General features: G+C 43.5%; 1 protein-coding gene across 1 annotated transcript in view; it reads right to left on the minus strand.

The window, feature by feature from the left end:
- Positions 1-3,842, minus strand: part of Tekt1 (tektin 1) — a 24,974-nt gene extending 21,132 nt beyond the window's left edge. Inside the window, exons 1-2 of the mRNA XM_031353589.1 lie at positions 3,716-3,842; positions 798-1,004 (exon numbers count right to left, since the gene is read on the minus strand). Of these exons, the coding sequence (XP_031209449.1) occupies positions 798-987 (190 nt within the window). The 5' untranslated portion in view covers positions 988-1,004; positions 3,716-3,842. The remainder of the gene's footprint in view (positions 1-797; positions 1,005-3,715) is intronic.
- Between the last annotated feature and the right edge of the window lie 7,842 nt (positions 3,843-11,684).

Consider the following 11,684-nt stretch of genomic DNA (forward strand, 5'->3'; position numbering starts at 1 on the left):
GAGTTATTTAAAATTTATATTGAGAAAAATGTGTTTTCACTATTGCTGTAGACGAGCACCTACATAAGTCTGTTAAATTGTTGTTTTATATCAAACAACATTTATAATTCTTATTTTTATTGTTATAATATTTTGTAGATTTTACGGAATATAACAAAAAGGATATTGTGGGTATTGAAGGGGGGTCTCTGGGAGGAGTGGGGGTACAAAAGGGAAACAAAAATGTGATTTAATTCTATTTACTTAGAATATGTTTTTAAATGTTAACAAATTCAGATAAATTGAAATCATGTAACTTTTCTCATCATAATACAATAAAAGTTTAAAAAAAAAAAGAAAATCAGTCCTTATTACTCCCTCTTGTCTTACCTTCACCCCCTTTGTTACCTCCCTGCTCATTAGACATCCAAGTTCATGCCTCTGGCTTGTACATTCATTTTAAGTGTTTGGCTCATCACTGTCCATTTTATTTTACATTTATTGTTTTATTTTATTTATTTTAGATCACCAGACTATAAATGCTGTTTCTCAGCATGAGATAGTTAAGACCTAATTGTTCCTCCTGTAAAACCCAGATCAAATGTGTATGTCAAGAGTATCGCCCAGTGCCTGCCCCACCCCCCAGCTTACCTCTCTTCACTCAGCACATATCTGACTCTATACTGGTAAATGACTCTCATATCTTTCTCTATTCAAGGGGGAGGGGGACCCATGAATGAAAGCACAGACTCTGTTCATCCCCTGTGGTATAGCCAGCCCCCCAGTAGGTCACATCCATACCAAGCGTGTTGTCTTACCAAGTTTCTTGTTCACATCGCTCTGAGACTTCCTGGTGGTCTTCTCAATTTCTTCCACAAGCCTCTGGCTCTCTGCCACCAGGCGCTCAGATCGGGACCTTTGGGCCTCTGCTCTGTGGTACTGGCTTTTGTTAGCAATATACCACTCTGCAGGAAGGAACTTGGGTGGGGTTTGCAGCAGCTTGGCCATTTCCGATTTCCAACGTCCTGATCAAATACAGAGCGTTTTGCATGAAATGAAGGCAACAGTTTCTGCCATCATTGCTATCACTAATGTGTGACACTCATACTGAAGTGTGTACACATTATCATCTGAACCAAGCTCCCAGCCACAAGCGTAGCCAGCTCCCAGATCAAGAAACAATGTGCCAAACCTTTTTCTAGTCTCTAGTTGCCACTCCCAGCGTCACAAGGTGACCACTGACCCCATCTTTAATGCTACATGTAAGTTCCTTTGCTTTTTAACTATACACAGTGTATTCTTTAACATCTGGTAGCTTTTATTTATCATTGTCTTTGTAACAGTGGTCTTACTACTTATAATGTAGCTTGTCCATTCTCACTGCTGTGTAATGGGCCAGGTAACTATGTAAAAATCAACCTTTTTCTATTGCTTATAAACATGTGGACTATCCTCATTTAGGGCTGCACAAGAATGCTCTTAATATTCTCCTGTGCTTCTTTTGGAGATGTGGAGTTCTCGTTGCACTTGGTGAATCATAAAACAGGGTACTGGCTAGTCTTATGTCAACTTGACACAAGCTAGAGTTATCTGAAAAGAGGGAATCTCACTTCAGAAAATGACTCTATGGGGTCTGGCTATGTGACATTTTCTTTATTAGTGATTGATGGGGAGGGCCAGACTATTGTGGGTGGTGCTAATCCTGAGCTGATGGTCCTGGGTTCTGCAGGAAAGCAGATTGAGCTAGGCAGCGGTGCTGCATGCCTTTAATCCCGGCACTAGGAAGGTAGAGGCAAGTGGATCTCTGTAAGTATGAGACCAGCCTGATCTACAGAGTGAGTTCCAGGACAGCCAGGACTACACAGAAAAACCATGCCTTGGAGAAGAAAGAAAGAAAGAAAGAGAGAGAGAAAAAAAGAAAGAAAGAAAGAAAAGAAAGAAAGAAAGAAAGAAAGGAAGGAAGGAAGGAAGGAAGGAAGGAAGAAAAAGAGAAAGAAAGAGAAAGATCGAGGAAGGACAGAAGGAAGGGAAGGAGAAAGGAAGAAAGAGAGAAAGGAAGGAAAGGAGGGAAAGAGAAAGAGAAAGGAAGGAAAGAAAAAGAGAAAGAAGGAAGGAAGGAAGGAGGCTGAACAAGCCATGATGAGCAAACCAGTAAGCATGCCCTTCGTGTCCTCTGCATTAGCTCCTGCCTCTAGATTCCTATCCTGTTTTGAGTTTCTATCCTGACGTCTTTCAATGATGAACAAGCAGTATGGAAGTGTAAGCCAAATAAGGCCTTTCCTCTCCAACTTGCTTTTTGATCATGTTTTGTCACAGCAATAGAAACCCTAAGACAAGTAGTATTCTTTCAAACACATGAACCTAGACATGTGTAAGAAATGAACAGGTGTGACATCTGTAAGCCAACATCTGGGCATTGTGACTAAGGGATTAAAAAGAGGAACTTGGGTATTTTGTTCCCCCTTTTAAGAAGGAACAAAGTATCCACACTTTGGTCTTCCTTCTTCTTGAGTTTCTTGTGGTTTGTGGATTGTACTTTGTGCATTCCGATCTTCTGGGCTAATAACCACTTATCAGAGAGTGCATACCATGTGTGTTCTTTCGTGATTGGGTTACCAGAGTTGCAGAGAGAAACTATGGAGCAAAGACTGAAGGAAGGACAATCCAGAGACTGCTCCACCTGGGAAACCTTCCCATATTAAATCATCAAATCCAGACACTATTGTGGAGGCCGGCAAGTGCTGGCTGACAGGAACCTGATATAGCTGTCACCTGAGAGGCTCTGCCAGTATCTGACTAATACAGAAGTAGAGTCTCACAGTCATCCATTGGACTGAGTATAGGGTCCCCAATGAAGGAGCTAGAGAAAGGACCCAAGGAACTGAAGGGTTTGCAGCCCCTTAGGAAGAACAACAATATGAACTAACTAGTGCCCTCAGAGCTCCCAGAGACTAAACCACCAACCAAAGAGTACACATGGAGGGACTAATGGCTCCAGCAGCATATGTATCAGAGGATGGCCAAGTCAGTCATCAATGGGAGGAGAGGCCCTTGGTCCTGTGAAGGTTCTATGCCCCAGTGTAGGGGAATGCCAGGGCCAGGAAGTGGGAGAGGGTGGGTTGGTGAGCAGGGGGAGGGGGGAGGGATCAGGGTTTCTTTTGGTTTTTTCTTTTTTGGTTTTTTTTTATTTTTTTTTCCGGAGAGAAAACTGGGAAAAGAGATATCATATGACATGTAAATAAAGAACATATCTAATAAAATTTGCAGTATAACAAACAAACAAAAAAGAATCCTTTTGTAATGCAAAAAAAAAAAAAAAAAGAGGAACTTGGGAGAAGGCAGCCTCTGGAAACAGTCACCCCTGGCTCTGAATGACCATCATGTCTGCCTTCCATAGGCAAAGCTGAACTCTAAAGGGCTCATGCTCTGGACCCTATAACCCTAGCACTTACCCTAGGGGCCTCTGAAGCCATCACAACCAAGGATGGATTCAGATCTTGGCTAGGCTTAGCATCACGCCCCATGTAACCCCCTCAGACACTCCTGAGCTCCCCGGTTCAGTTCCCTCCTAAGGTCTCTCCGGAGTCTGTCTCAGCGTGGCTCCCTGAGATGTAACTTTGGACAAGTGTGAATAGTCTCTGAGAGGGAACCTATATCAGGACTAACGGCTGATACAAAATACACACCGCTGTGGGTATGGAGAAGAGGTAGGTGAGGTGGATTGGGGCTTACTTACCTCAGTACATCAAAGAACACAAGCTTCTGTGGGGCCTTCCTGACCCCAACTGGAGCTCCTGGTTCTGGGAGAACCAGGAGAGAAAACTGCGGTCTCTATGGCAACCAGACGCAACGTCGCCCTAGTTAGAAGACTGCGCAAGCGCAAATGTGAGAGAATGGCGCTAACGGGTGACCTGAGCAAACAAGACAAAGAAAGTGGGTGGTCCGAGGTCAGATCCTGCCGGGAAAACATCAAAACACGGAGCAGGAGGTTGGGTCATTCGGGGGTTCCCGTTCCCAGTGTCTCTGACTCCACAGATGTACTGCGGGTCGGTCTCAGCGCTGTCCGGAGCCGCTGCTGGCCTGAGACCACAGAGCTACACACACTGCGTTCCGCAAGAACCAAACCTGGAGAAAAGAACCTGCAAACCTAGCGACACACACACGGTGCGTGGGTAGCTCCAGACAGGCGTAGGCAAGAATGAGTTTTCAGCCAGGTATCTTCTCCTAAGGCATAAACTCACCACGCACTAAGCTTTCTCTCAGTTAAGATAGCACTGCTAAGTGATCTTGAAACTGTTGTGGACTGGATTAAAATTAAGCTTTCAGGATGCCAACCATTCGGTGCCAAGGTCATGAGTTTAACATAGCCATACACCATCTTCAAACACGTTCATTTTATAGGCAGCATGTTTATTTAAAAACAAAAACAAAAAAAACAAAACTGTGTATTACTACTGGGAATGGGAAATTAGAGCTGTCGGTATGGTAGAAAGCAATCATAAAGATGAATATGATAAAACAAAGGCATAAAATTTAAAACAATGTGAAGGCAGGGATGAAGGGCTGGAGAGATGGCTCAGCGGTTAAGAGCACTGGTTGTTCTTTCAGAGGTCCCAAGTTCAATGCCAAGCACCCACATGGTGGCTGGCTTACAACCATCTGTAATGGGATCCAATGCCTTCTTCTGGTGTGCATGAAAACAGAGCAATCCTAGTCAGAGACTAAATACATAATAAACAAATCTTTAAAAGAAAAGAAAAGGAGAGAGAGAGAGAGAGAGAGAGAGAGAGAGAAAGCAATGCTGAGCTGGGTCCCTGTCATTTCAGCATGCCAGAAAAAGATCCTTAAGCTGAGGCCTCAAATCTGCAAGACTTATTAGAAATTAGTGCTCACCTTTCATATGTCTATAGTCCTACTAATATCTTAATTCAAAGATTGAGGTAGGCAAGGTGGCTCAGCAAGTAAAAGTGCTTCTCCAGAAGGAAAGAAATGACTGCCACAAGTTGTCCTCTGACCTACACACACACACACACACACACACACACACACACACACACTCTTGTGCGGTCGCACACAGACATAGACACACAGAGACATATACACACAGGCACACAGAGAGAGACACACTCCTTACACACACACAGGGGAGAAGAAAGGGAAGGAGGACAGAGAGAGGGAGACAAATAATAATAACAACAACAATAATAATAATAATAATAATAATAATAATAATAATAATAATGTAAAACTGAAAAGGTTTCTTTGCTAAAATGATAATAACCAAAAACAGGGTTGTGGGGAGCAGAACATTGATTTGATGTCCATATTTTCTGCTATCTCTAATTCCAGGACAAGATCATTCCTTTCTGTCCAGGTGAGTGAGCTGAGCTGCCCCTGCATCTATGAGTGTTCAAACCCTCTACCACTAGCAACTTAGTGTCCCCTTCCCACCAACTTATTGGAAATACACATTCCTGAGCCCTGCCCAGGTCTACTGCATCAGAAAACTTGGGTTAGCCCTACCATGTGAAATTAATAAGCTCCCCTCCCCACCCCAAGGTGTGTCTGAGTTTTGGAAGGAAATCTCCAGGGCTCAGAATGTTGGTCTTGCTCAGAACCTAAACGGCTAACAAGGGGACGTTGGTTTTTCCGGGTTTTTTTGTTTTTTGGTTTTTGGTTTTTGTTTTTTAGAAGAAATTCTTTTCAGCCCTAGGAGCAGCCATATTGAATTCTGTTCCGAAATAAAAATGAGGGAAGTAAGGCTTGAAAGCTCATCATTTAACTCCGCCAACCTACTGAGAAGAGCGAGAGCTGACAGTACCGCGTCCACAGGCTCACCAGACAAGTTGGCACTAGGCCAGGAGCAGACTTCTCATCACTTCATGTTCAAGGAAGACTTCAAAACAGTTGATTTCATCAGTCTAGTGGGAAACGCTGGGACAGCTATTGAGCAACATGTAAATGACCTAAGTCTATGGAATGAATGACTGGATCAGACCCACTGAAGTCTGTTGCTCTGGCATTGCCTAGCCCTTCGTCATGTGGCTTTCAGAAGATGAAGAAACATTCCTAAGCTAAGGAGATGGCTCCATGGATAAAGTACTTACCATACAAGCATGAGGACCTAAGTTCAGATCCCTGAGCCCACAGAAGTACAAGGAAGGCACAGAAGTGAGCCTGTAACTCCACCCCTCCAAAGGTGAAGATGGGGGATCTCCAGAGCACACTGGCTGGCTAGACTAGACCAGTCGGCAAGTTCTGAGTTCAGCTGAGACTCTACCCCTATGAAAGATAAGACCAGATATCAACTTCAGGTCTCCACATACACACATGTGCACTCTATTACACATGAATACTCACGTGCACGCATGCACACACACACACACTCGGGGTGGCAGGAGGGTGTTCCTAGTTTTCTTTCCTTTCACTCTGTACACTTGAATTCCTAAATAATCCTCTCAATCCAAAGGGAAAATAAGAAATCAGAATAGCTTTCCTTGTAACTGAATGCCAGGGCAGCTGAGGTGACTCCAAGTGTCCAGTAGAGTCTATGACAGTATGAAACTTGCTTCCCAAATACTTGGCTAAGTATTTCTCAACTCTCAGCTCTTCATACATTTCATAACTTGAGTCAGACGTGTTGGAAAGCAAAGGGGGCCTTTTCAAATTTGCTCAACAGACCAGTATTAGACCTGACCATTAGCCCTCTGAAGAGAGGTGATTTACCTTTGACTCAAAGAGTAGTCATGGTTATTTATCATTCTTACTTGAGATTCATTTCTGGAAAATCTTGAGTAAGAGACTTGGAGGTGACATCAGCCTGAAGCAGCAGCAGACAGATCTGGGACCAGACCATGCACAGTGAAGCTTACTAGCGACTGGCTGACAGAGGGATGGCGAAAGGTGGTGGCAAGATTGGTGGCAGTTAGAGGGAGGGGATTTATCTCATGGTCAGGGCAAAATGGCTTTCATCCAAGCTGCAGCATATGTGATTTAAACTACCATCAAAACGTCTAAGCAGGTTCTTGGTGCCAGGGCCAGCCGCAGAGTGTTCCACACCAATGCTATCTCAGGCTACTGAAAAGCTAGGTAGGAAAACGGGCCAGGGACAATGACCAAAGTACTCACTCTCAGGCTGCATCCCTAAACTTACAAGGAATAAGAAAGAAAATTCTACTGTTATTTCTTTGCTTGGTTTACTTTATAGTCAGCCGCTGTCTTTCAGTTCAAGCGTTTGCAGTGTGCAAATGGGACTTGAATGTGGTAGAACTGGGGTATGTGGTTCAAAAAATAGTTCTCTGATCTGGAAGCTCGGGTGCCTGTCTCAAACTCTACATTTGTTCCCTGAGTGGGATATTAGTTGTGAAAGCAACCACACTATGTGAGTGTTGTCCCAGGAAGTTCATAACGTCAGCCCCTCTGATAACTGTTGGAGGATAAACAAACAAGGATAATATGGCTTATGCTCAGAATTTAGCTAATAAGGTTAGGAGTGGGAGGAAGAAGAGTGTGGAAGAAGTATGAAGGATTTGATCAAATTTGAAAAGCAAATAATTGAAGTGATGATATAGCTGGGAGGGAAGATTGGGATACCATTATGGTCCACAGATTTTCAAGATTATTAAACCTATGGAAATTTGGAAGTTTGTAATTAAGAAGTAAAGCTATGGCCAGGCAGTGGTGGCACACACCTTTAATCCCAGCACTTGGGAGGCAGAGGCAGGCGAATTTCAAGGTTCGAGGCCAGCCTGGTCTACAAAGTGAGTTCCAGGACAGCCAGGGCTATACAGAGAAACCCTGTCTCAAAAAAAAAAACAAAAACAAAAAACAAGCAAACAAAAAAAAAACAAAAGAAGTATAGCTATGAGGGTGTATGGATAAAAGAAAGAGAAGACCCAGTAATAAGAAGTGGGTTGTGGACTTGGTAAGATGGTTCAGCAGTTAAAAGTTAAAAAGGTGGTTCTTTTAGAAGATTCAGGTTCGATTCCCAGCACCCACACAGTGGCTCACAACTGTCTGTAACTCCAGTACTAGGGGATCTGATGCTCTCTTCAGGCCTCCACAAGCACCGCATACAGGTGATGCTCAGACATAAAGAAAAATACATTAAAAAAAATCAAATAAGAAGAGGGAAGGTAAGAGATGGGGCTGAGTAGAGAGAAGAATGTGTTTCAGTAAACTGTGTAAAGAAACATAAGCGGCAGTCCTGCCATCTAGATGAGCCATACACAAGAGCAAAACCAGCATGACACATTTACGAAAGAGCGAAAGAGATAAATGATAGGAAATAAATAAAAATAATACGTAGGAGGGAATTGCTGCCACAGCTGTGCCGAGTTGAAGGCCAGGCTCCTCTGCCTCTGGCTGGCTTTACATGGTACTGTTGAGAACCTCACCTTATTTTTTGAGATGGGAGATCTCTCTCTGAACCTGGAGCTCTTAATCACTGAGCCAACTCCCCAGCCCAAGGCAAAGAACTTTCCTTTCTAGTTCTATAGAAGTGGAGGAAAGAAAAGAAAGGCCTATGGTAGTGGTGGTGGCACACACTGTTAATCCCTATACTTGGAAAGCAGAGGCAGGCAGATCTCTGAGGTTGAGGCTAGCTTACTCTACAGAGCAAGTTCTAAGACAGCCAGGGCTACACAGTGAAACTCTGTCTTGGGGGCTGGGGAGAGATTTCTTTGAAATGAATTCACCTTTTATTAGTCATAGAGAACTATATCACAGTCAATATATTATTTTATATAATCCTATAAATCTATATTAAATATATTGATTAATAAATCAACAAAATTTATTAAATCTAATAAATTGATAAATTAATAAATTGCTATACTCACTGAGCATTGACTTAGAGACAGTAGTTAGGCCAACATTGTTAAGAGTACCTGGCATAAAATAGACAACTTGTAATATTTTAAAAATTAATGAGCCAATTTTAACACACACATTTAAGCAACTATATTTGGGGATTTTTAAAGGCTTTTTTTTTTTTTTTTTTTTTTTTTTTTTTTTTTTTTTGAGACAAGGTTTCTCTGTGTGTAGCCCTAGCTGTCCTGTAATTGGATCTGTAAACCAGGCTGGCCTCTAACTCAGAGATCTGCCTGCCTCTGCCTTCTGAGTGCTGGTATTAAAGACATATGCCACCTCCTCTTGGCTAAAGGCATTTTTAATGTGTAATGTGTGTGTGTGTGCCTGCATGACCTTATGTGCACCATGACTGTGAAGGTACCCCTGGAGGCCAGAAGAGAGCCTCAGCAATCCTATAGAACTGGAGTTACAAGCAATTATGAACTGCTTGACGTGGGCCCTGGAAATGCAGCCCAAGCAAAAGCAGAGAGTGCTCTTGACCAAGGAGCCATCTCCCCCACCCATCTTTTTGTTTTGTTGGTTTTTAAGATAAAGCCTCAGTATGCTTCCTTACCTGGCCTGGAGCTTTCAGTGTCTATCAGGATGGTCTTGAACTCAGGGAGATCCACCAGCCTCTACCTCTCAAGTACTAGGGTTTCAGGTATGTACTACCACACCCGGCTCTGGGCTGTATTTCTTAATGCAGATACACGAATCTTCCAGAAAAAGAAAATTTGAGCGCATTAAACCGCCCCCCTTGAAGAATTTTTTTCATAGAAAGTTTGTGTCTAAAAATTCTTTTAAAAAAATTTCCACACTCAAAAGTGTGTCTGGAGATAGAATTGTCCTCATTCTTTATGAAGAAATTCTCTCTGGCACACTGACGAGACCCAAAGACCAGGTTTCCAACAGATCAGGATGGTAGTGAATCCTGGTGTGGATCAGCCTCTCCTCCAAAGGTTGAACCAGTGTGGTCTCTAGAGCTATGAAAGGTATTTTAAAATCAGAATCTCATAGTAAAGGTTCCATATTAATTATTGCCAATCTTCTTAAACTATAATTACAGATGCACTAGTGTAAATCAGGACTGTTTGTGATGTTCTATCTTTAAATACTGCTCAGGATGTTGAACACATGCTCTTAGTAAATACTTGTCTCTTGGCACTCACGTGGGACAGGCAGTCTGTGGTCCAGACCATGGAAAATACAAATATGCGTCTTCTTGTGCTATTTGGCACGGCCTCCTGTTTCCTGACAGCACTGAGAGGCCTGCTGCCAAACCTTGGCAGCATCTCTCCGAAAGGAGGCCGGAGATCTGCATCCCAGCCGCAGGCTGCTTGTCCCAGACTCCACTGCACACCTGCCCAGTCAAGCTCCAGAACCGGTGCTTGCTCTCTCCTTCCTGTGACCTCTCTTCCCTTGGGTTTCCCTTTGCAGCAGGGAGCAGGACATGAATCTAAGGTTGTCTCTGCACTTAGACCCATTTCCATTGCTGAATGGATTCAAGAATGGTGTTTTGTGCTGCGACTGAGTGCCCCGTGAATAGATCCCTTGTGTTCTAGAAGAATCACAGTGCCTGCTTGCTCATCACCACTGCTGGCCCTGGCAGCTCTGAGGGGAAACCAGCTTGGATTTCAGCCTCAGGGATTAACATCTCAGAAGCACATAAAGCTGCCTGAAAGTCAAGATGAGGCAGAGTGATGAGGCATCGGGCTGTTTGTATGGTTAGTTTGTCTTTTGCCATTTATGGGGCACAGCAGTTGAGGCTGATGAAGTCCAAACAGCCAAAATGCAGAACCCACTGAGAGAAGCTTCCCTGAAGAGTGGAGGCCACTGCCCCTCCCATAGTCAGCTCCACACATGGGATCATGGAGAAGGAAGTTTATCTCCTTCCCTCAGTGACTGGGGAACCTGGAGATTATATTAGTAAAAGGAGAAAACATATAATTTGTTGGTATTAATGTTCATGCAATATTACCATGTCTGGAAGCTTCACATACACAAAGTCAAAGCCAGACATGAATCTTAGTACTTAAGAGGCCAAAGCAGGAGAATCCTGAGTTCAAGGCCTGCCTGGACTACATATAGCAAGGTCCCATCCAGTCTAAAGTACATAGTGACACTTGTCTTAAAAAATAAATCAGTAAATCAAGACTGTGACACATCCTCTCTCTCTTTCTCTCTCTCTCTCTTTCTCTCCTCTCCTCTCCTCTCTCTCTCTCTCTCTCTCTCTCTCTCTCTCTCTCTCTCCACACACACACACACACACACACACACACACACACACACACACTTTAGCAAATAGCACTTAGACTCAAGCCAGGGGGAGTATATATATATCTTTTTCACAGAAGGCATTGTTATAAAGTGACTAGCCATAGGAAAGGGATAGGGACCACAAGACCTTCTGGGAAACATACTGAGGAAAAACATGGAAGACAAGAGCTCTGTCATTTGGCTCTGTTTACGCTGGAGACTTCTCAGGAAGACTTCCCTGAGCCTGGTCAGGGGAAGTCCTCCTGTTATCCAGCAGTGAAGAGAGACATAGAAGTTACCTGTACTACAGCCCCTCCACGGTTTGTGGCTCAACACAATCTGCCATGGTGGCATACTGAGGTGAGGGTGGATCCCGATTGTCTTCTGTAACTTTAGCATATCCATCTTGAAAAGACTGTCTTTGGGGGTGGGGGGGGGGACATTTTTGTTGATGCTAACTGTAACTCTTAGAGAGGCTGCTCTCTTCACTCCTACACTACTGGGGAAACTTGTAAGCTTGCAGGAAACTAGAGTGACGGAGACCATGCACGCAGCAGATGGAAGAACCACGTCTATAGAGAACAGAACATTAGTGACCC

This window comes from Mastomys coucha, unplaced genomic scaffold, assembly GCF_008632895.1.
Source record: "Mastomys coucha isolate ucsf_1 unplaced genomic scaffold, UCSF_Mcou_1 pScaffold5, whole genome shotgun sequence".
NCBI classification, from domain to species: Eukaryota; Metazoa; Chordata; class Mammalia; order Rodentia; family Muridae; genus Mastomys; species Mastomys coucha.